Below are 25,742 nucleotides of genomic sequence, written 5' to 3'. Positions count from 1 at the left end.
CTGCCAAACCCGCAGTGTTTACCATAATCCGGGTGGCTTGCAAACCCAGATGTCAGACTTCCCGTCCCAGAAATTCTCAACTCGCTCACCTCCAACTCCTATTTGGCCTCCGCAAGAAGGAGAGAGAAGGCTGGAAGCAGGAGGAGCGTGCACGGGGCAGCCTCACCCCTCCTCTCTCCCCACCCCAAAGGCAGGAATTTCTGGGATGGGCAGATGGTCCACCCCCTCTTCCTCCTCCTGCTCCAAGCCGGAGTGGGTAGGGCGGGGAAAATCTAGACTTTTCCGCCTTCCAGCCCATAACCCCGAGTGCCCACACACTGTGGCGACAGGGGTGACGGTGACGGAGTGGATCTCCGGGACGCAGGGGTGGCGAGGCCTGGGGGAGGGGTGGAGCGCGGAGGAGGCTGCGGTCCCGCCTCCCCCACCGCAGGGCCGGGCGCAGTGTCCGGCGAGCCCAGTGGTTAGCGATGTCGCTGCTGTCGCTGCTGCCACCGCTGCTGCCGCTGCTGCTGGCGGTGCCGGCGGCCTCCGCCGAGGGCGCGGCGGTAGCACTCACCCCCGAGCGGCTTCTCGAGTGGCAGGGTGAGTGTCCCCCAGCCCAGAGGGACCAGATGGGCACGTCGGGGGCGGGGGTGGGCAAGAGGAGGAAGGGGCGAAGCTGGGGCGGGCGAGGGCGGCCGGGATTATACGGTGGCCCGCGTCTCTGCCGTCCGGAGAAAGCCCTGCGGGTGGGCTAGTCCTGCAAGGGGACAGGCCCTGCACCCCCTCCCCCGCCCCCGCTTTCTCCAGGCTTCAGTCGGGGGCGCGGCGTGGGGCGGGGCCTCGGCTCGCAGGCGGTTTGACTCGGCTGCGGTCGGGGACAAGCTGCGCGTAGGAGGGTAGGAGATGTCTCAAATGTAAACTTCCTAGAGCAGTGTATTTGGGAGGACCATCTCTGGGATAAATGATGGCAAAAAGATGTCCCATTTTGTCCCCTCCCAAAGCAAGCGCTCTGGGTGTACGCTGCCACCTGCGGAGCGGCCCCGCGCCTGGCTTCCCCGCTCTGCCCCTTCGGGAGAGAAAACAATCTTCTCTGTTAACGCCTCTCAGACCAGATGGGGAAGAGGAGCCCCTGTGGCCCCAATGAACTTGTGAGCTGGAGCAAGTTACCCTCTTTGCTCTTCAGTTTCTCCCCTTTGAAAAATGGGGCCTGTGACAGACATAGGACCCCTGAGGGTAAAATGTGATCCTTTGCAAGGCACACGGCAGGCCAGTGAGTGGAGCGTTCCTGCGGAGTTACCACTGCCATATACACGTGTACACGGGATCAACTGATCAAACATGTATTGAGCACCTACTGTACATAAGATTCATAAAGGGCTATGGACAGAGGCAGAAAGAGAGATCGCCCGCTTTCGTAAATGACTGTATGGGCTGGCTCTGAGGCAAAGGAGCCAGCGTGCAAAAGTGCAAAGCCCATGTGTGAAGGGAGGAAAGAGGTAGAGAGAAGCTAACTAAACCAGGAGAAGCCTCCAGGCAGCCTCCAGACTCTCAGCCTTTGGGGATAAGCTTGGACAGAAGGAGTAGAACATGTCACCAATGTCTGTGTTTATTTTTTTCCCCTCTCAACATGTTATGCATACATTTTGGAGGTAATCTTCTCTGGACTGTATTCTCTAGCATTCCTAGGAGGCTTTACCAGGGGCAGGTTGAGCAATTCTTATTCTAAAGTGGCCGAAGGTCAGAAGCCTCTTACCTCCTTCGTCAGTTCAATAAAAATGCTCCTGCAGATGCACCTGCGACCCCATGGGGTGATCCGTCTCCACTGACAGTCGCTGTGCCACGCTTATTTCTTTACATTTTAAAATGTGGGTCTTGCCTGAGCACTAAATGTCTCTCTGGAACAGGGCAGCAGCCGGGAGGACAGAAGCTGCCACCTAGCCACACAGAGAGAATGCGCTGGTGATCCTCTGAGCCAGGATTAGCACTGATGGGCTAATCCCTTCTATATGTAGCAGATCCAAATCCCAGCTGAGACAGTTGCTAATCAGTGCCTTCTTTTTAATAGTCAAGGACACTATGAAGTTAGAATCATCCACTACCTCCTGTCCCCTCCAGGTGACAGTTTGCAAATCTGAAGGCATTTGACATAGTTGGCATGGAGATTCTTCAGATGTGAAAATGCTGCTCCTAATTTCTAAAGAGCACAGAGACTGTGTGACGTTGATTGCTCCAGTCCTCACACAGGCTCCCCTCCTTGACTCCAAGCACTCACATCAGTGGAATTTCAAGTATAATCCAGATGGGTTTAAAATCAGGTTTTTCCTGTTTGTCCAAAGATGGAAACACAAAATCTTAGCTTTAGAAGGGACCTGAGACATTGTCTACTCCAGCCATCCATTTTTCAGATGTAGAAGCTGAAATACAGCAGTGTTTTTTAGCTGTGTTTGGGTGCCTACGTTTGCCACTGTGTTCACTGGACTACATTGACTTACTCTTAGCCATGATTGGCATCCCCAGAGCAACCAGGAGAAGATATGCACCTATGTCAGTTTCATATCCACTAATAAGGGATAGGTAGTAATACAAGGCAGATTATACATATAGTGTTTTTCATCTGAAAATTTCTTTGATATGTGTTACTGATTGATCTCTTATTTATTATAAGCATCCCAGCCTTGAGAGGCAGATGGTGGACAGTATGGTGCTGACTTTTCAGTCATTTACCAATAAATTTGTATTTAAAAATCAGTAGATGCAGTGTCATATAGTAGTTAAGTTCATGGGCCCTGGAACCAGATTGTTGGGTTCAAATCCTGGCTCTACCATTTACCAGCTGTGTGACCTTGGGCAAGTTACTTAAGCTCTCTGTGCCTCAGTTTCCTCATATGTAAAAATGGAACTAATAATAGTACTTACCCAAGTATTGTCCTTTTGTTTCAGTATCACCACGGTGCCCTCTTCCTCTGGCCAGTCCAGACCATTTTGACGTGTTGACAGCCCTGTAACAATTACTTCCCTGTGCACAGCACTGTACTTGGCATGTCTGCAGCCTGTCTCCTACCTCTAGTTGCTATAGCAAGGGACCTCATTGCGGTTCTGAAATCTGAGCCCTTCATTCTAGCAAGTGCTAAAACTTGATAATTTCATTCAAGTACCCCAGATACTGGGAGGGTAGAGGGGAGATCAAAGAAGGGGACAGGGCATCCTGGGGAAAAGTGGGCATAGTCTCTGTGGAGGTTGCTAAAGGAAATGAACTGAGGGCAAGTAAAAGAAGTTCGAAGCGACGTTGAGGGCTGAAAATTATAAATGTGAAATGGCCCCAACCAACATAGTAAGAGAGCTTCCCCTACAGCACTCAGCTTCCCAGCAGCAGGGGGGAGGGAGCCCACGGCTGTGTCAGTGCTCAGAGACGGTCAAGGTAGGCTCTTTTGAATGGCCAGTGACCAAGGGAAGCGAGGGTGAAAGTAAGGAGATGAGAGAGATGGCAGAACAGGAAGGGTAGTGATTATACGATGGAAATAATGAATTTTGGAGGTGGGTCCATTCTCAGTAGTGACCAGGTCCAAGGTATGGTTGCAGAAGTGATCACTAAAGCGAGAACAAGTGAAAGAAGGTCCTTGGAGCAGAGGGGGTCAAGGAACCAAGCGTCCAGAGCAGTACAGACATATACGTCTGAAACAAAAGTTTCATTAAAAAACACCCTTACCTAATATGATGTGCTGCTACTTTTCTACTCTGTTCTACTCTATTTTGCTTTGTAATGTTCCACTCTATTTTGATTTCATGATGCATTAATGGGCCACAGCCTGCACTGAAGAAAACACTGGGCCAGAGTGTTGGGAGTTAAAGGCCTTGGGGTGGGGAGGCCAATGGGGTGTTTGCTGGAGTGACATAGTGAATGTGAGGAAGAGGTCCAGGGCGGTGCGCTTGGTATGGAGCAATGAAGAGAGGCTGCCACGAAGGAGAGGTTTCTGAAAGAGGGTGGTGAGAGCCACCCCCTGGAGGCAGCAGTGGGGAGGAGTCATGACCCTGAGATTTTCCCCTTAGCTCCCATTTCTAATACAAAGGTCAAAATGCCCCTCACCACAGGCAGCTGGGTGCTATTAATGCATACCCTTCCTTCACAGGTGAAGACAGGTTGAGTAACTTGCACCTACAGGAACTTGTAGAGTAGGGATGTGAACCGGATCCACAAGCACTAATGCGGAGGACCCCTGTATAGCCTTGTGACCTGATAAGATAGCTCATTCTTATCCCGCTGTTTGCTGGGAGCATGTGACTTGATTATGTGACAGGAGGAACAGGAGGCCAGCCTCTTGCTCTCTTCAGCTCCTCCTTTTCTAAACCTGTACTTCCACATGTAGGAGTAAATATTTTCACAGAGCCGAAATGTGCAAAGCCATTGATTTTTTTCTAGGCAATTTTTATATCCCTGGGCAATGAGCCATTCTCCTAATCTGGGGATTTGGAATTTAAGTAAAAGCATGATCAGCTCCTGGTTTAGCTGCCCTGCCTGGCCATCAATCACTCCAACCCTCAGACTCTGTTTCTTCCATCTCTGTTCATCATCTTTCAGAAACTCTTCCACTTTATACTTTTCTCATCCCAGTTTCTCTGACCGGCTTCTTTCCTCATGAGCCTTTGAGAGTCAGCATAGACTTCCAATTTTTCTGGTCCTTTTTACTCTTTCTCATTAGCTCCTAACCTCTTTTCCTATTATTGGTTGTCACAGTAACTGATACTACACCATGTGGGTTCCACTCCAATTACCAGAAAGGTTGAGCCAGACAGAGTTTCGCTGTCCCCTCAGCTTCCCTTCCTTGAGCTAAGAATTTGCTTATTTATATCAGGATTTCTGAAGAAACAATTCTTTGTTCTGCCTCTTCTGAACTCATCCCTATGTGATGAATCTTCATATGATCTATCAAAGTAATGTATTTGAGACATTTATAGACCCTTGTCTCCATCTTCTTTTAGAAATTATCCTTGAAAGCCTTTTAGGAGATGTTCCAAACCAAAGCTTGGAACATAAATTATATTTTTTCATTGATCAGAGTGAAAAGAAATATTACAGTTCATAAAAGAAACAAACACAAGAACACCTTATAAACACTACAGTAAGTCACTTAGGGTAGAATATTTTATAAAGTCATTCAAGAAAAATGGAGGAATTTTATGAGAATTCCTATAAACTGGGTTCTGTGATACAGAGCTGAACAAAATGGACAAGAGTTTTCTGCTTTCATGCGGGGCCACATGACTTTCTAATTTACTATACTTTCCAGACTACTACAGTTCCAAAGAAATATGCTAATGAAAAAATTTCATTTCTTCTGGCTTTTTGCATCGCGCTCTTGAGAACTTTCCTTTTCGGTTATGAAAATATAAACAGAAAATTCAAAGTAATCATTTAACTATAAACATTGTTGTCTTATTTTGCTGCTATTTTTCACTACCCATGTCCAAAGTTAAGATTTGTTTTTCTTTTACTAACATTTATAAAGGGGTCGTAGTGACTGAGGTAGTCCTTATCAGGATCCTATGAGGACAGCACTATAATTAATTAAGCCCATTGTGCAGATGGAGAAACTAAGGCAGATACTCTCAACCTCAAGCAGTTCTGCCCTAAAAGAAGTGCTCTGTGGTTTGCCAAGGTCTTTTCTCCACAGTGTTAGCCTTGGCCAGTTAACAGGGCAGTCTTTATGGGCGTGTGACCAGAACTGTCTCGTAGGGCTCCATGCTCAGCAGGGCCTTGCCCTTGGGGTTGAATGCTCTGTGGTTTGGGGTCTTGGAATTCTTAGTAATTTTTATTTCTGAATTTGTGCTTTGGGTGTGAAATCCTGTGGGACAATGGCGCACAGACCAAGAGATTAAATCTCAGGCCCTCCTCACGTCACCTCCCCACTTTCCTTGGGTGGGTTTTCAGCCTCCCCCTCCATATTCCTGTGCTCCGCCCACCACGGCAACAGGTTGCCTTGGGGCTGGGAAACTGAAGGCCCAGGGCCTGGGAGTGGACGGCCAGTGGTATCTGGGGGCAGGACAAGGCTGCTGTCCCCACCGGGTTGGCAGCACCATTGCATGTTCCCTGGGAACTGAGTGGGGACCTATCACCTGTCCCCAGTCCAGGTACTGAGCGTGTTCCCAGAGCTTTCTGCCACGGAGGTTGCAACCCCTCACAGGCCCACGGGAAGTGAAGATTGACTGGACTTCCCTGTCCCCTCCAGGGCCCTACATTTTCATTTTACTCTGGGCTCTGTGAATTACATAGCTGAATAAGAGGCATGGGACTGTTATGAGTTGAACTGTGTCCCCCTCAAAATTGAGATGTTGAATTCATAACCCCCCAAATACCTCAGAATGAGGCCTCATTTGGAGATAGGGTCTTTTCAGATGTAATCAAGTTACAATGAGGTGGTTAGGGTGGGCCCTAATTTAATATGACTGATGTCCACCTAAGAAGGGAAAATTTGGACACAGAAATATGCATAGAGAGTAGATGATATGAAGAGACACAAGGAGAAGACAGCCATCTACAAGCCAAGGAAAGAGGCCTGGAACAGATCCTTCCCTCACAGGCCTCCAAGGAGCCAACCCAGCCGACACCTTGATTTTTGACGTGTAACCTCCAGATCTGTGAGACAACAAATTTCTGTTTAAGCCACTCAGTTTGTGGTACTTTCTGAGGGCAGCCTTAGCAAACAAATACAAGGACTAACAATATATCTACCATTAAGAGTTGGATTTGGTTGTGTTTTCTTTTTCTTTCTTTCTTTTTTTAAAATATTTATTTATTTATTTGGCTGCACCGGGTCTTAGTTGCGGCATGCTGGATCTTCATTGCCATGTGCAGGAGTTTCAGTTGCAGCATGCAGGCTCTTAGTTGCGGCATGCAGGCTCTTAGTTGCGGCATACGGGATCTAGTTCCCTGATCAGGGATAGAGCCTGGGCGCCCTGCATTGGGAGTGCAGAGTCTTAACCACTGGACCACCAGGGAAGTCCCTTGGTTGTGTTTTCACTTCTGTCTCCCACTTAATACATATTTTTCTTGAGTATATTCTCAAAGCAGACAAGATGGATAGCTCAGTGTGAACACTTCTGCTTTCAATAACGTCACATCATTTCCAGGGTTGTTTGGTTGTTGGCTGAGTTGTTTTCTGCTTTTGTTTGTTTTGGTGACCCAGTCTTTGAATCATATCCCCCAGGGCTTCCACACGAAGACATGTTGAGGGAAGTTTAACAATGTTCTGTCTTATTGTTTCTTGCCATAACATGGTCTTCTGTAGGAAGACTCCCTGGTGACTGAGATGGTATATTTTCAGCACAGTCTATAAGATGTTAACAGAGCTGCTGTGAATAATGAGTTTCACACCAGCAATGTCTGAATGTCTGTTAGATACTTTCCAGTTAAATAAAGACAAAAATGATGGAGGAATAGACTAAAAACTAAAAGGAAGAAAAATGTTTTCAACTCAGTTTAAAAATTCACTGGTAAGATATAGAGACACAGTGAAGAACTTTGAAAGAGAGAAGATTTTCTGCAGAGGTCAGAAGATTTACTGCTAAATGTGATGGACGAAGAGGGGGGGCGGGGAGGGAATGAGAGTGGCAGAGTGGCGAGGACAGTCTGGAAGGGTTAATCTACTTCACACAGGGGTTGGTGACAGGCAATTTGAATCCTGACAAAACTGGAGCCCGGTGGAGCAGATTAAGCCAGGTTTCATTTTTCCTGCGTGCGAGAAAGAGTATTGTATGCCTCGTGGAACTTGGAGTGACGATTTGGGGAGATTAGAAAGAAAAGGGAAGAGAACATGTAAAAAGATTTAGCAAGAGGGGTCCCACGGGCCTGTGGAGGTGGTGATTATCCAGGTTCAGAAGCTGCAGGAGAATAAAGAAGGCTCAAAGTCAAGGACAATGCTAGGGCAGGGAAAGAGAAGAAGTTCTGAGACAGGACAAGCGGATATTTTAAAACATACTTAACTTTTTAGTTGATTATAGAAATCAATTGTTAGGAAGCCACGGGCTTTGTTAAGTGCTGTCAGATTGTCAAGAGATAAACACCAAATCTCAGATGATCTGGGATAAAAATGCAAGTATTCATGCAGAGATGGCCAAGGAGGACAGAGCACACTTTTCACTTTGTTCTGTCCTTTCAAGTACAATGCACATGCTGCATGCTGCAAACGTCAGAAATTCCTTGCTTATTGGTTTGGAAAGTCATATTAAGAATCCAGCTTCTCTGCATCGTTCAGCCATGAACGGGCCTTGATTCAGCCCCACACAGCATCCCTTCCTGATACAGAGTAATCTAAGTAAGGAAAACAATCAAATCTGAATCTGAGTCACTGGACAGGACAAACCTGAATTTGTGTAGCTGGAAAATGTCAATACATCTCAAGAGAGAAGCTGCTCAACTTTAGATTGGTTTCAGGGCAGAGATGCCCTCCCCATACTTCCTGGACCCTTTCCATGCCGAAACTGAGATACTGTCAGAAGAGCAAGGAACTGGACAGATTCAAGAGATGATCCGGGGAAGGAAATGCTTGAGCCCAGCACCAGCTGTGTGGGTAGATGGAGTAGAAGAGGTTTAAACCCAGGGGAATGGAGTAGGAGATTGAAATTGGAGTGCAGTGGGCAAGCTGTGGGCTTCCTATTAGGAAGCTTGTCTTAAACATTGTACTTGACGTGAACCGTGCATTTGAGTTTTTCCTTCCAGTTCCCATAACATGGAAGGGCCCAGAGGCCGGTTTATACTTCGGTTGGATTAGGTGCCACCGTCATGGTGTTATTTAGTAAACACCAGAAAACCCTTTGCTTGCCTAAAATCCACCATAAAAAGAGGATTTCTTTAGGAATTGTTTCGTTGTTTGTTTCAAGTATTTTGGGTTTTTTTCAATCAAAAGAACATACATCTCACCGAGGCTTAACATTTCAAATCGTATCTGATTTACGTAACACTTCATACCTCAGCCAGTTCTAAGAGTAGCTGTTTAAAGGATAAGGGGACACTGAAAGGCGGGTGGAAGCAATCAGAAGGGGTGCTGAGCATGAAGTGGAAGGGCCTCAAGAGGAACTTCCTGCAGGGACCCCCAGTTGGCACTCTTCCAACTCTAATCGCAGCCCCAGGCTTTATTCTCCAACCTCATGGTATCATAGGGATTGGCCGGCATCTGACAGTGTATCGGATTCCTGAAGCCAGAAAACAAGTGATTGCAACTACCTTTTCCAGAATCCTCCCATTCTGTCGATCACCAAATCCTGTCATTTCTTCCCTCTTTGAATTCTCTCTCTAGTGACTAGAGTCTAACCATTCCCTTCCTTTCTCATCACCACCAGTTGAACTGACACCTCTGTCTCTCTTACCAGATCAAAGCAATAGTCTTCAGACTGTTCTCCATTCTGCACGTGGGCCTTCTCATCCCAGCTGAGAACTCCTCCAGGACAGGAACTTGGACATTTGTCTCACACCTCTACTCTCCTAAAACCGTGCTGGGCACACAAAAATGCTCAATAAATGTTTTTATCGAATGATTTACCACCCTGATTCATCTTCCACACCACAGCCTCAGTCACGCCTTCTCTTGTTCCAAAAATTCCCTTTATCTGACTAACATACAAATTTTTGAATAAAATTTAAGCTCTTCATAAAATGGCCCCAAACCACCTCTTTCCAACTTTGTGTTCTACAACCACCAAACGCTTTTAGATAGTGAGGCTCTTGTCACCCTAGAGCTGATTATTTTCATCACCTCTGAGCTTTGATGACTTTTGCTCTATCCACAGTGCCCCCGGCCCAACCCTTCACCTCTCTGTCTATACCTCCTGCACTACCTGAACCCTCCATCTGTAATGCGGACAGGCACCCATGCTGGGTTAGTTCACCCATGTACCTCCATGTGCAACAAATATTAGGTCCCTATCAAATGTTTGTTGAATGAAAGTGTGTGTGTGTGTTCTTGTGAGAGAGTGATTGATGGATTGATTGATTTCTCTGATCTTCTAGGCCAAAGTGACCCCTTCTAACTCCTGCCTTCCACCGTATTGTGCTTATACCTCTTACGTCAATATGTATTTTGGCGTTAAGTTATAGTTCTTCCTGTACACTTCATGATGTACTCCCAGGGAGAACATCAGTTCCTCGAGGGCAAACACTATGGCACATATATCCTTCTATCTGAAGAGCTCCTAACACACCACCATATTAGGTGCTCAGTTAATGTTTGTTTGAAATTTCAAGTCTCCCACTTCAAATAATTTGGCAACAATCTATAGCAGCTCATTTTCTGCTTTCTAGGTTATAAATGAATGGATGTAAATAGAGTTAGACCTATATGGTTTTCACTAAGTATATCAATATAAAGCTTCTAAGAAAAAAATGGATTTGGAAAAAAAAAATGTGTAAGAATGATTCAGTTAAATGAGCTTTACAGTCCCATCCAGCGCTGAAGTTCATGGTTCTGGGTGTATGGGTAGGTAGTCTCCTCTGCTATGTCCATGTTCCTTCCGCTGCTGTTCTGCTGTCCCCTCCCCAGAAAATGGGCCAGTACGTGCACACACACCCACACACCCACACACACACACACACACACACACACACACTCTCCACCCAGAAAGGTCTGATGCCACTGAGGCGCCATGTCCACCTCACACATGACATCACTTGAAGATCCACTCAAGTGTTTTAAATTCTGGTCTATTTTCTTTTTCTTATCTTTCATCACTTGTTTTTAAGGGTTTACTTTAAGTGCAGTTACAATGTTTTCTTTGGAACTGACGGAACTCCCTTCTTTTCATTAACTAGGAGAATTCCCATGATTCCAGAACGAATAGATATAGTTTTAAAGAACAGATATTTAGATAAATGATTCCTCTATCTCTGGTACCCTACACAGTGCCTTCCACATAGTCAGCACCCAGTGAATGCTTGTTCAATGAATGACTAAATAAATAAATGAATAAAGAAATTCTCCTTCCATTCCTTAGAAATACATGTCATCTTGTGAGGCCAAAGGGTGGATCTAAAATGGTCTCGTCTTGAAAGGAACTCAGAAGTAGAAAGTAGAGCCCCTATCGTCTATGGATTTTATTTTATTTTTTAAGGATGAAAATTAGTTTATAAGTTACTTCTGGTAAACCAATCCTTTTTCTCCTCCTAAACTTATAATTATGAAGGGAAGTATAATAGCATTTTACTGCAAAGAGATTTAGTAATTCTGGCAGTACTTCATTAATCACTTAATCAGTGGTCAAGCAGAACTGATGTCCTTGACATATATAATCAATCTTGATTCCTCCCACATTTGATCTTCATCCTTTTTGAAATCTGTCTACAGACACTAAGGATTGGTGGCTTATTTTCATATTATGTTTTTGTTAGAGATGACTCATATACACATATAATAATAATCCAAATATTGATACCTATATTGGGTCTCCTCATAGTCTATTTGAAAACAGTTGTTTTCTATTCAGTGAATTTATGGAGATTAATGGTGCTAGGACCAGATTCTATTATAGCTTAATGGGAAAATGGGATTGGGCCATTTTTTAGCTTAGTGTGACATATTATTCTTTTGGAGATGGCATGTTTATTGTTATTGGTAAGCCAGAGCTACTTGTTTATGATACATTCGGAGGAACTTTTCCAAAGCCACATCCTAAAGGTAGCTGGGCTTAGAAATATGATAGCACCCTAAAATTGAGCAGCAGGGAATTAAGTTTGTCTAATATCTTCTGCTTTGGAAAGGTGTTTTTATGACCAGCGGTAAAACTACAGAAGCTCTGATTCTACCACTCCTTTTCTCTTAACACTTAATAATTTGGATATTTTAAAACATTATTTATTCACCTCAAATTTTAGTGATTTATAATTTCCACGTCCATTTACTTACAGACCACTCGTTTACCCATGCATAGACTGCTGGTCAACATCAAGCATTTTTGTCTTTCTTGTAAGAGAGCTGCAGTGTAGACTTTACAGGTTGGCAGCGTGGCAGATGAATAGATGAAGACTCAATTCATAATCACATGTGTATTTGAACAAATGAGACAAAGATTTTGTCATCTGGTTATCTGAGGAATATTTTTCCTCCATGAAAGGTGATAGCATGGTATTTCTGGATTGTTAACTAAAATGTCTACACCTACTATGTGCTGCAGAATCTAAAGTAAAAATGAGCTTTTGTGCTAATGCTAGAAGTCTTTGGGGGTATGCTCAAATTAGTACTCTACAGGTTTTCAACCAGACCTACGGCTGGATCTGCAGACTAAGAACCAGGAAGCCAGAAAGATGATAATGGCAATAATAACAACAACTCCTGCATTGTTGGAGTTGTGAATTACAACTCACATTTACTGAGGTCTTCCCGTGCCATGGTAGCGCGTGTTGTGCTTTGCAAGGGTTATTTAATGGAATACCCTTAACATCCCTATGAGGTGACTATCATACATATTCCTAGTTCAAAGAGGAAAGGCAAGGCTCACAGAGATCAAGAAATTTGCCCAAAGTCACAAGTCTGGTCTGTGGCGGATCTGTCTGATTCCAGAGCTCTCAACCACCAGCCAGGTAGTCTACCCACCTATCTTATGTGTATGAACTGAGGCCCAGAGGGCTATGGTACAGCCAGTGAGTTGCAGAGCCGGATATATTTGAACATATATATTAGATAGAAGCTAAACTACAGAACAATTATAGTAAAATAATTATCCTTTAGTGAAAAATTAATGGGACTCTGGGCTAGCTAGAAAGTAATTAGTAGATTACAACAGAAATTAAGGTTAACATTCTACCCAGGCATGAAAAGGTGAATAGGAGAGCTGGAGAGAAGGTTAATAATTCTCAGAGTCCACACTGCATTGGCGAGAGGTAGATTTGATCTTGAATGACTATTACTAATAACCACACAGATATGGGCTTCATTAGGAAAACAAATTTCCTGATCTAAATGAAATCTCCCTAAAACAGTTCATTCTCTGCCCCCTGCCCCGACTCCTTTCTCTTTTGTTCTGATGTATGGTGATCAAAGCAATTTTCTGACAACTAATTCAACTCCTCAAATATATGGTTATAAATAAGGTTATCAATTATTACATGAAGTATAGCTTCCATTAATACACTGACAATCTTTTTTCAACAGTGTCTTAAGTGATTTTGGTTATTGTAAATCAGTTCTTCTTGGCCTGAGCAACTTTAGAAAAACAAAAAGAACTTTTACCTAAATGAAACATTCCAGTGCACGAGGAGGCTCATTCTGCAGTGTTCCCAATCTCTAGAAGGCTCTGCCTGTGTCCACTATGGCCCTGCCACCGCACACGCCTGGCCCTAAATCACAGCCGTTTTAAGGGAACCTGATAATGTCCCTTTAGATTTTTGAAGAATGGACAGGAAGTAAGACGTGAGAGCAGAGCCTAGTGAATAGGAGAACAAAAGAGCTCTTGGACCTGACCAGACAGTCTGAGCTGAGTAACCCAGCAACCTTAAGCCTAAGTAAGCAGCAGCTGCCAGCGTGTTTAATCAACATCAAACATTTACTGAACTTCCACGATGTGCTCAGGACACTCTGAACTTGGACAAAAGAAATCAGACATGATTTCCACCTTCAAAAAACCTGTGGGAGGACATGTTCATAACTGTTGTGTAATAGGTGCCTTCCAGGCCAGCGACTTGAGGTAAAGTCAGGTAGTGGGCAGGTAGATACCACTAAGCCCTGGCTGGACCCTGCCAGCTTTTCCACAGGAAACTCACCCAAATCTCTTCTTCTGGCTCCTGAAGGTTAGAGGCTCAGGGGTATATCACAAAATGCCTATTTCCTCCACATTCGCACGTGGCCTGTGTGGTTTCTATCCTATCACAGTGCTCTTGCAACCTCTCATGTACCTAGGTGAGGGGCCTCACCTAGTGTCCTGGGCATCTGTCTGCTGTTGCCCAACAAGGATGCTCCCAGGAGGAGGCCATCCCCGTAGCGTATGTCCCCACCCTTCTACTCCTGATGGACCCAGCACAGAAAACAAATGTGGAGAAGCATTTTTTCTCACCAGCATTGCATCTTGTATCAAGACACAAAGCAGCCCTTGACTTCTATCCTTTAGGTTTTCTACTGAAATTTGATGGTGGAAATTTTCATTTCAGTGGCTCTTGATTCAGCTGCCATATTCCTAACATTCAGGCACTTGTCTGAAGAAAACCAAAGTGTCACCATGCCTCGGGGCACCCAATGTCTCTCCCTTGCAGCGCTAAGTATTATCACCAATCCCCGCTCTCTCTTCAGTTGTGGCAAGCTCCTTTTCTATCAGTACCATTCCGGAGTGGATTCACAAGCATCCCTTGTTACTGGAGGGCCAATGCAGTCTTAGACCAGAGGTTTTCCATTAGCTCTAATAAGTCCATGTATGCTTCCCAAGAAACTCCTTTGTTTTGTGCAAATCAAGCCCCCATGGTGGACCTCAAGCATTAAATTCAGATCTGTTTGCGACAGCTGTCAGTGTGACATATCACAGCTCAGACATGCACATTAGGATCCTCCAGACTCTGGTTAATTATATATGAAGATTCTATACCATATCTTCTATTTTGCTGTTTCAGATAAAGGGATCTTCATTATCCAAAGTGAGAACCTCGAGAAATGCATTCAAGCTGGCAAATCTACACTGACCCTGGAGAGTTGCAAACCACCCAACAAGTACATGCTGTGGAAGTGGGTTTCAAACCACCGCCTCTTTAACATCGGAGGCAGCGGCTGCCTGGGCCTGAATGTGTCTAATCCAGAGCAGCCGCTGAGCATATACGAGTGTGATTCCACCCACATTTCCTTGAAGTGGCGCTGTAACAGGAAGATGATCACCGGCCCGCTCCAGTACATGGTCCAGGTGAAGCACGACAACACGCTTGTGGCCTCCTGGAAATATCATCATAAGTGGGTTTCCTATACGTCAGGCGGTGGAGGCATTTGTGAATATCTGCACAAAGGTAAAAAAGAATTTCAACCAAAGTACACATGAAATGATATGTTTAGCAAGTTTGCCCATAAGTAAAGATTTGTAAAATATATGAAAGAGGTACACAGCACCTAGAACCTCCAGACACTTCTACTAAACACAATTTAGTTGCTTACTCGCTCATTGTAAAAAGATTACTGGAGTCTTGGAATGGGCTTGCTAAATTCTGCTAAAGAAGCAGAACTGCGAATTTAAAGGTATTAGAGGAGAAAATACTTAAATAACTTTGGGAATCAATGGAAAGGAGAAAGAGGGAGAAAGAAAATAAAAATAGAAGGAAAAGATTTTTTGAAGTTAGACTTTCAGGATGAAAATAAGAGCCACTCCTGTCAATATTTCTTTTATTGTAGAAACTTTGTCCCATGTATAGAGTGTGTCTGCAGGGCACCTCAGTGCCTCCTAAGGCCTGGCTGGCGTTCGTGTGGTGGTCATGTTACAAGGCATTTATTTTATTTATTTATTTTTTTAAAGTTTTTTTGATGTGGACCATTTTTAAAGTCTTTATTGAATTTGTTACAATATTGCTTCTGTTTCATGTTTTGGTTTTTTGGCCCCGAGGCATGTGGGATCTTAGCTCCCCGACTAGGGATCAAACCCACACCCCCTGCATTGGAAGGCGAAGTCTTAACCACTGGACTGCCAGGGAAGTCCCATGTTACAAGGCATTTAAAGGCAGACTATTGTCAGGGGTTATTTGGTGTGTGTCAGGGAGCAGGAAAGCATGGTTTTGGTGGCGGGTAGGGGGAGGTGTTTTCATTTTCCATAGTTCTGTGATATTTGGTATTTTTAAACAGAGAAAGAAAGCAGCTTAGTTCTGAAATTCTGAAACCTCAAACCTGTTTGTCAGGTTTTGTTTTGTAGCTCTCTTCATTCATTCATCCACCCATTCACCGTCCATCACGCATTCACTGAACACTGACTTTCTGTGCCGGGCATCTGATTTACAAAGGCCAACAGGACAGGTGTGGTCCCTGCCCTCGTGGTGCTCTGTAGAATTATGACTTAATAAGAGCTTCTATTTCTAAGAACTCTAGGAAGCAGAGCAAGGAGCTACCGAGATCTAAAGCAAGACTTGCTCCCGTACCTGCAAGAAATGAGTAAAGAGAGACAGAGCCAAGAGCAAGTCATTTTCAGGACTCACTACAATAAAGCAAGTGCTGCAAACCAGCACTCTGAATAATCTACAGTTCTAAGGAAGAACTTGGCATTTTGTTCCAGGTTAACATTTTAGCCATATGCCCACACTCACAATGCATGCAGAGGAAGACTGAGTAGAAGGCAGAGGATGGAAACAAGAGGATGTGTCCTGGTATACCAGTAGTTCCTAACAGCCTCAACCTCTAGGGCTGATGGTGTGGAGTGAGCTCAGGCAACACCCTTCCCCCACCAGCTGTGGGAGAGGGTGGGAATCTCCACAGCCAGCCCTTTCACTCCAGGACCTACTGATTTAATTGAGGGTGGCCCTGATCCCCCTCACTATAGAAAGCCCCAGCTGAGTCACGAAAAGTTGTTGTTTCCTGCTTAAGGCCAAGGACGACTGATCATTGAAATACTCTGAGGGAGCAGCCAGCCGGCCACTCAGCAGGGCCATCTTTCTCCTAGACCACTGCAGGGGCCTCCAGCCGGGCATCCACTTTGCCCTCTCTCTGTGTACATTCTGTTTGCCACTGGGCACCCCGTGAGTCTTTAAAAATCGGATCATGTGACTTTCCCATTCAAAACCCACTGATGACTTCCCACCGCCTTCAGGGGAAAGGTCAAAGCCCATGATGTGGCAGAGCCGGCCCTCTGTGAGCTGACGCTCCAGTGCCCTTCCTGGTTCCGTGTCGCACTGGGCCTCCTTCCTCCTCCCCCTCCACCCCGCACGGTTCTTGTCGCAGGTCCCTCGAACTTGCTGCTCCTTATGCCCCAAGAACTCTTTTCCAAGGACTTAAACCTCCCTTCCCCCGGTTCTTATTCAGAGGCCTTCCCTGACCACCTTATCAAAAATAGTGCCTCCACCCTTTCCCACACACACACACACACACACACACACACACACACAGTCATTCTGTTCTTACAGTATTTTGTTTTTCTTCATGGTACTTATCACTACCTGAAATTACATGTTTACTTGTACATTTGCTTTCTCTTTTTTTCTCCCCACTAGAACAGAAGCTCCATATGAAAGCCAACTTTTACTCATTTGTTCACTATTACATCATATACCCAGTGCTGGACACATTAAATGCTCAACAGATGTCTGCTGAATGAATAAATTAATAAATGCCTATGAACCTCGAGATTCAGATGCTGATGGCTGATGTATTTGGGGACTGGAAGATATTTTAAAGTGAAATCTCCAACTATACACAATATCTTGAAATAACCAATAATGGAAAAGAATCTGAAGCTGTATACCTGAAACTAACACAATATTGTAAATCAACTATAGTTAAATAAAAATAATAATAATAAATAGATAAATTTTTTCTTCTCATCCATTCACAAATATGTATGCTACTGTAGCAGTGCACCATAGTGAATAAACAAGGAGATAAACATACAAACAAACCATCTCTCAGCATTTCCCCTGAACACAGCACTCAGCCTTGCACTTTTCCATACACTAGACACTGAGGTCCTGAGGGTTCACTGTGGTAAAGCGAGGGCCTTGCCCCGTGTAGGTTTTCAGTCGATAAAAAATGCATTCACTTTATGACAGTTTCCAAAGATAAAGCTGACATACTACTTATTTGACTTTGTCCTTTTCTTTCTCCTAGATTTGTATACAATCAAAGGGAACGCCCACGGGACACCGTGCATGTTTCCCTTCCAGTATAACCGGCAGTGGCATCATGAATGTACCCGGGAAGGGCGGGAAGACAACTTGCTGTGGTGTGCCACGACCAGCCGATACGAAAGAGATGAGAAGTGGGGATTTTGCCCAGATCCCAGTAAGAATAAAATCTAGTCTTCCCCATATGTCATGAAGGAATCAAGGATGATTAGAAAGTTATTGTATCTAAAGGAAAGCACTGAGATTGATCTACTAAAATCTGAATAAGCTCTTTGATTCCATTTATCCAGACTTTGATTTTGTGTTTGTTTTTGCCCTGAAAAGACAATTCTGATGTATATTCCTTTTTTTCCTTAAGTTCAAAAGATGTTAATTAGCCATTCCTCATTAAGTTCAGTACATAAGGATGCTTTAACCAGAATCAAATTATAATACTCTGTGATCTCATTAATCCCAGCTTCCAGGCAGGATACTTCAAACAAACCTGAATGCATATAAAGCTCAGTTATCCTTCCAATCCACTCCCTCTTATGAGCTGCCTTAACTTCTCCATGTCCTGACTGCTTGCCTTGCCCATTGTCAAGTCCAGGCATCAGCTGGCCCTTGATGATCTTTTTAAAATCGCAGTCGCCCTCGTTATTTCTCGACAATGAATTCTTGTCTTGATTCCCTTTCCTTGTTACTCGATTTCTAGCTATAACCTCAAAATCTTTTTCTCTTCTTAACCCGATTTTCAAGGTCCAATGACAGCTGCAATGTTCTAAATTTTTTTTTGTCAGTTAGTACTTTATTATTTTATTGTATTTTCATTTAGCTTAAAGGTTTCCAGTGGTTCTTAAGTATTGGGGTTATTTATATATACCTTCTACTTTCTATATTCAATTTTCTTCACCTTGGTTTCTGCAAGGCAGAGAATATAGCTTTTACAATCTCTTCATCTTCCATGCCTATCTTCCCTCCACATAGTTAACAAAATGCCACAAAGAAATTGAAACAAAAAGAAATTGAAGAGATTAACTCCAAAGAATCTGATTTATAAATTGCCTGTTGAATTGTTTTCTAATCTAAGAGCCAGTACAGCTTAGTGAATAAGAAAGAGTGTAGGTTTTGAAATCGGAAAGACCAAGGTTGGAGTCCTGCTTCTTCCCAACAATGAGATCCTGAGTCTCACCTTCCTCATTACAAAATGGAGATAATAACAGTACCTATTCGGGTTATTGAGAGGATACAATTAGATGATGCATCTAAGCCACTTATCATAGTACCTGGTACTCACCAGGATTATCATCATCATCATCATATCATCATCAGGCCTAACTTATCCTTTCAGCATGTGCTTCTGAATCAATGATCCTACCTCTTTATTATCTGTCAACAGCACTAAACTAAGCATAGTGTTGTTAGGACTTAGGACCCTCTCTTCAAAGAACTTGGCCTTTAGATGGAATACAGGACAGACAGATTTGCTCCATGCCTGGAAATGCAGACTATATTTGACATGATGCTCTAGAATCACCTGGGGGATAGTTTAAAACATATATCCTTGCCCAGTCCCAGAGATGCAGTGAGCATTTGCATTTTTGACAAGTGACCCAGGTGATCCTGTGGCAGATAATTCTTCATCAGACAATTCATAATATGCAGGTAGTTCTACGCAACATACATCTATATACAGGGGTGATGTCAAGACATTTAGCAACCAGTCTAGTATGACCTCTTGGTCAATTCAAGTGGAGGCCTTAATGTGGAGGTTAGGAGTCCCAGACGCCCACTGCTGGTATTAACCCCTTATCTGCTGTAATGGGAGGGGATGCTGAGGCAGAAAGGGGCACTTGAGGAGCTCAGGACAGCAGCTCTTCACCAACCAGCATGAAAGTATTTCATCATTTATTAACTGTCAGATCATCAGCCTTCTCTATCTGAATCTGAATGTCTGTATGGAGGTGTACGTGCATGTAATCCCTACACTCCTTGGATTCTTGAGTCAGATGTCACATTATTTACATCATCTTCTCTTTCCATTTCCATCTCCAGTAGATGTCATTATTAAAAGTAAACAAACCAATACTAATAAGATTAACATGTATTTCACATGGCCCTGATACTATGTTTTAAACTACACTATTCTCCTTGAGATCCTTTGAAGAGCACTGTCACCATGCTCTGTCACTTTAGCCAGTTATGGTTTCCCAGGTGGAAGCCTGGGTTTAGTTGTGCCCAGGGCTTTTCAGTCCCTGGACTATCTATTTGTTCAGCTTCCTACAGTTCAGAAGCGTCCTCCACTTGACAGCCTGCCAGATTCCAACTCTCCTAACCTTTACCACAACCAGCAGAGAGCATGTTTATTTGTGCAGTGCTAAATTACAGTTCCAGTTTTCTTCCTTTCTTGTTACTTTTGGTTCCTGGTGGCCAACTTAACTCAAAATGATATGCCAGAGACTGGAATCTGAGCAAGCAGATAGCTCTGTCCATGGGGTCAAAAAGTGGACAGAACAGAGAGGAGTGAGTACATTAAAGCAAAGATTCATACTTCTGTATCTCATCTTTCTTGCACAGAAATTTTTTAGTATCTCAATGTAGAATGATGCCTTTTTTTTAAAAACGTTGATTGTAAGTAAGCACAATGTAAATTTAGTGCTAATAAACACATACAAAAACACACTAGCAGGGAGGGATATGATAAAACATCTGTCACTATAGATCTTCTAGAACAAGGATGATATAGAGGAATCTTTCTGGGTTTGTTTAGAGGCAATTCTGTGTCATACTATGTCCGTCCTGGTTGTGTGTCTTACATAGCTGGAGAGTCAGGCTTAGTTAGTTTGAGATATTTTTAGGGTACCAACCTCTGGGATGATCTGATTGCCCTGGAACCTTATTCACCTGATACAATGTTTATCAGTAACTTGAATGATGTAACAGAGCAGACAGGTACCAATATTGATGTATGAGTGCCAACCTCGGCTTTGTCAGCAGTATTATTACGTGTCTCTTGTCATGCTGCTCTCTCACTCCTGGCAAGGGTCATACAAACCTCTCTACTCTCCCCTGACTTCTAACCCTGCCCTACATTCTCCTTCCCAACTCTTAAGAGATGACCTCAATCCCTACCTCTCAAAGAAAACAGGATCCATCAGAAGGGAAGTTTTGACATCTTCCTGCTCCCAAACCTTTAAGCCTACCTGGGTTTGCACCCATCTCCTTTTTCTCCTTCCTGTGCAATAGTGGTCCTCCTCCTACCTAGGGCAAATCTCGCCATCTGGACTCTGGAGCTTCCCGTCCGATCTTCTCCAACTTGTATCTCAGTGTTTCTCAAAGTGTGGTTCCAGCAGCATCAGCATTCTCTGAGAACTTGCTAGAAATGCAAATTACCAGCCACATCCCAGACACCTATATCAGACATTCTAGAAGTACAGTCCCAGCAATCTGTGTTTTAACAAGCCTTCTAGGTGATTCCAATGCACACTCTTACTCTAACATAGATGAATGATGCATCCTTCTCATTAGCAGTTAAACCTACTCACGTCTTAAAATAACATCTTAAAATAATACAACTCCTTCATCTCCACTTCAGCCTCCTGAAAATACCTATCTCTCTCATCCCCTGCATAGACAGACTTCTCAAAAGAATTGTCTACACCCCTTCACCTTGCTTTCGTTCCTCAGAGCACTGTCTCTTCTTGGCTTCTATGAAGATGTATGCCTGACCTCCATTTCCACAAACCATTCATTCACTCTTTTCCACAAATATGTATTGAACACCTGCTATGCACCAAGCACTCAGCTGGGTGCTGTGATTATAACCACAAATGTGAAAGATGAAAGTCATGGTGCCTGCCCTAATGAAGTTCACATTCAGGTGAATGCTGCTGAAGGGCCTGATTTGACAAGGTCTGAAACTAAGTGTTTGTTGGATCTGGCAACATGGAGGTCATTGATGGCCTTGACAAGATATACTCTAGTTACCCGATTGAGTGGGTTAAAGAGTAAATAGAAAAACAGAAGAGGAAGGAAGGAACACTTCCCGATTCATTTTATGAGGCCAGTATTACCATGGTACTGAAACTAAAGACATCACAAGAAAAGAAAACTACAGACTAATATCTCTTATGAATATACATGCAAAAATCCTCAACAAAATACTAGTAAACAGAATCCAACAACATATAAAAAGAATTGTACACCATGACCAACTGGAACTTATCCCAAGAATGTAAGATTGCTTGAAAATCTGAAAATCAATTAATGTAATACCTATATAAATAGGAGAAAGGACACACAATTATCTCAATAGGTGCAGAAAAAACATTTGACAAAACTTTACATCCCTTCATGAAAAAAACAAAACTAAACTAAAAACAGAAGAGAATTTCCTCAACCTGCTGAAAGGCATCTCTGAAAAACCCACAGCCAGCATACTTAATGGTAGAAGACTAGATGCTTTCCCATAAGATCAGGAATAAGACAGACTATCCACTCTCAACACCTCTATTCAACGTTGTACTGGAGGTTCTAGCCTGGGCAAGTAGGCAAGAAAATTAAAGTCATCCAGATTGGAAAGGGGGTTGTAAAACTATCTCTATTTGCAGATGACATGATCCTGTATGTATAAAATTTTAAGTAATCCACTAAAAAAACTACTACAACAAATAGACTCATTCACAGGATACAAGATCAATATACAAAAATCAACTGTACTTCAATACTGTAGCAATGAACAATCCAGAAATTAAATTAAGAAAACAAATCAAAAAAGAGACAAAGAGAAAACAAATCCATTTATTGTAACATCCAAAAGGATAAAATCCTTAGGAAAAATTTAACAAAAGACATGAAAAACTTATCTCTAAAAACTACAAAATATTGTTGAAAGAAATTAAAGAAAATTAAATAAATGGAAAGACATTCCATGTTCATGTGATCGAGGACTTAATATTGCTAAGATGGCACTACTACAGCAATCTTTATCAAAATCCTAACTGACTCCTTTGTGGAAATTGACAGGCTCATCCTGAAATTCACATGGAAATTCAAAGGACCCAGAAGACCCAAAATAATCATGAAAAGGAAGAACAAAGTTGGAGGACTTACACTTCTCATTTTCAAAACTTATGCAAAGCAACTGTAATCAAGACAATGTGATACTGTCAAAATGGAATAAAATTGAGAGGTCACACTTATGATTAATTGATTTTTGACAAGGATGCCAAGACAATTCAATGGGGAAAAATAGTCTTTTCAAAAAATGGTGCAGGGAAACTGGATTCCACATTCAAAATAATAAAATTAAACTCCTATCTCTCACCTTATAAAAAGATTAACTCAAAATAGATTTTAAAAATGTACATGGAAGAGATAAAACTATAAAACTCTTACAAGAATACATAGGGGTAAATCTTCATGATCTTGAAAATGCAATGAATTCTTAGATATGACACCAAAATGCAAGCAACAAGAGAAAAAAATAGATAAGTTGAACTTCATCAAACTCAAAAATTTTTGTGTTTCAAAGGACACAGTCAAGAAAGTGAAAAGACAACCCACAGAATGGGGTAAAATATTTGCAAATCAGATATCTAATAAGGGACCTATATCTAGAATATATAAAGAACTCATAACTCAATAATAAAAAGACAAAAATCCCAGTTTAAACATGGGTAAAGTGTCTGAATAGACATTTTTCCAAAAAAAGATTTACAAATGGCCAATAACCACATGAAAAGATGCTCAGTATCATTAGCCATCAGGGAAATTCAAATAAAAACCACAGTGAGATACCACTTTACATCCCACAGAATGGCTAAAATCAAAGAGACAGACAATAACAAATGCTGACAAGAATATAGAGAAATTGGAACTCTCATCCACTGCTGGAAGGATTGTAAAAGGATACAGCTGCTTTGGAAAACAGTCTGTCAGTTCCTTAAAAGGTCAAACATTGGGTTACCATATGACCCCTAATTCTACTCCTAAGTATATATCCAGGAGAAATGAAAACATATACCTACACAAAAACCTTTACACAAATGCTTATAGCAACATTATTTATAATAGCCAAAAAATAGAAACAACCCAAATGTCTACCTATTGATGAATGCATAAATAACATGTAGTATACCCAGTAGTATTTAATGGGATATTATTGGGCAATGTAAAGAAATGAAGTACTGGTACATGCTACAACATGGATGACCCTTGGAAACATTATGCTAAGTGAAAGAAGCCAGTCACAAAAAGATCACACACTGTATAATTCCACTTATATGAAATGTTCAGAATAAGCAAATCTATAGAGACAGACACTAGCTTAGTGGTTGCCTTGGGCTGGAGGTAGGGGTGAGGACTGAGGGAAGAATGGTAAGTGACTGTTAATGGGAATTGGGTTCCCACAAAAATGTTCTAAACTTGATTGTGGTGATAGTTGCACAATGCTTTGAATATACTAAAAACCATTGAACTGTATACTTTAAATGGGTGAGTTATATGGCATGTTAATTATATCTCAGTGAAACTGTTTTTTTTAAAGAGTAAATGAGAGATGAGAAATTGGAGACAGCATACGTATAAAAATATGTGATTAATGGGGGTAGAGAAAAGGCAGAGACTGCGATGGGGAGGCCAAGGGAGGGAGTTTTTTGTTTCTTGTCTTTTAAGGATGAGAGCTGCTAGGTCATCTTTGAATGCATCTGGAAAGGATCTAACAGAAAGAGGTTGAGGATGCAGGGAAGTGAAACAATTGGTGAAATAAATATGGTCTCTCAGAAGGCAGAAGGAAGTAGGGTCCAGATCAGAGATGGACAGACTGACCTTTTATGGATGTAAAGACAACTTCTCCATGGGAGGGAAGAAGGAGAGGATAGTACAGGTCCAAGAAGGCTGATGGATTAAGTGATGGGGAAAATGAGGAGAAACTAGTCCAGTGGCTGTGGACTTTCTCTGAAGAGGGGGAAGAAAGAGTGAGAGGTTTGGACAACAGGAAATGTGTGAAATGAACACCGTGGCTGCTGGGAGAGCAAGCTTATTAGGGAAAACCGGTAATGTTTCCAGGAAGTATCGGGGGTGGTTGATAATGAACCCATCAGATGACTTTCCTTGGCAGTGCTCATCTGTTGGATGCAGGCACGGAGCAGGCAGATGATTGGGTTCCTCTGCTAGAACGCACTCCATAAAGTCACTAATGGACTCAGTCCTCATCTTACTGAAAGATTCAACAACGTGTAACAAACTGATACCATCTCTTTCCTTGGGCTTCTGGGACCCATACCTACTAGTTTTCCTCTTTCCTTTGTGGGCACCACTTCTCAGCTTCCTTTGATAGCATAGTCTCCTCTGCCTAACTGCCTTTAAATTCTGATGGGCAAGCTTGGGAAATAACATGAAAAAGATGGAACATGGTACCTGCTTTCCTGATACTTAATTTTATCAGGAAAAAGACAATCAATAAGCAATCCCATAACGCGTCATTTAATCTCAACCGTGATCAGGGCTACCAAGGAGCATGTAAGGCATTGGGGATGAACAGCAGGAAGTCCTGACTTGGTTTGGTATCCCTTTTACATGAGATCTACCAACAAAGCACTTTTCAGGGAGCAGATATTCAATAACTATTTGCTGAGTGTATGAAAGACCAAAGAGAGAGAAAAATAGTACCTTTGTAGCCTGGAGTTGCTCGAATAGTATAAGAGCTCTTTTTTTTTAAAGAATTCAACCATTTTTTAAAGTGGCAGGAAAGATGCACCTGGGACAATGACAAAGCTGTATCCTTAGGGATGACAAAAAAGCCATATTAATAGAGAAGGAGAAATGGCTGCATCTCAGTCATAATCTATAATAAAATCGGTGTTGACGTGAATATACTTCAGTTCATTAGAAGAAAGGTGTATTTTGAAAGGGAAAAAAAAATCACTATCATGCAAAAGATTTTGGCAATCTTTCTTCAAACAGTAGGAGATGCAAAGATATATAGGACACAGTTGCTTCCTTCAAGGAG

The 25,742-nt window shown here is 42.7% G+C and overlaps 1 protein-coding gene across 6 annotated transcripts in view; it reads left to right on the top strand.

Moving 5' to 3' along the window:
* Window positions 1-225: 225 nt before the first annotated feature.
* PLA2R1 (phospholipase A2 receptor 1) overlaps window positions 226-25,742 on the top strand; it is a 113,589-nt gene continuing 88,072 nt past the window's right edge. For 4 of the 6 annotated variants that reach the window (XM_057551435.1, XM_057551436.1, XM_057551434.1 and 1 more), the window contains exons 1-3: window positions 226-582; window positions 14,561-14,944; window positions 17,736-17,909. In XM_057551435.1, the coding sequence (XP_057407418.1) occupies window positions 468-582; window positions 14,561-14,944; window positions 17,736-17,909 (673 nt within the window). In that variant the 5' untranslated portion in view covers window positions 226-467. The remainder of the gene's footprint in view (window positions 583-14,560; window positions 14,945-17,735; window positions 17,910-25,742) is intronic. The other 2 variants (XM_057551438.1, XM_007183156.2) reach the window with 1 other exon arrangement.

This window comes from Balaenoptera acutorostrata, chromosome 8 (genome assembly GCF_949987535.1).
Source record: "Balaenoptera acutorostrata chromosome 8, mBalAcu1.1, whole genome shotgun sequence".
Classification (NCBI taxonomy): Eukaryota; Metazoa; Chordata; class Mammalia; order Artiodactyla; family Balaenopteridae; genus Balaenoptera; species Balaenoptera acutorostrata.
Note: the sequence above shows the minus strand (reverse complement) of the source record. Positions and strands in the feature narration are given on the sequence as shown.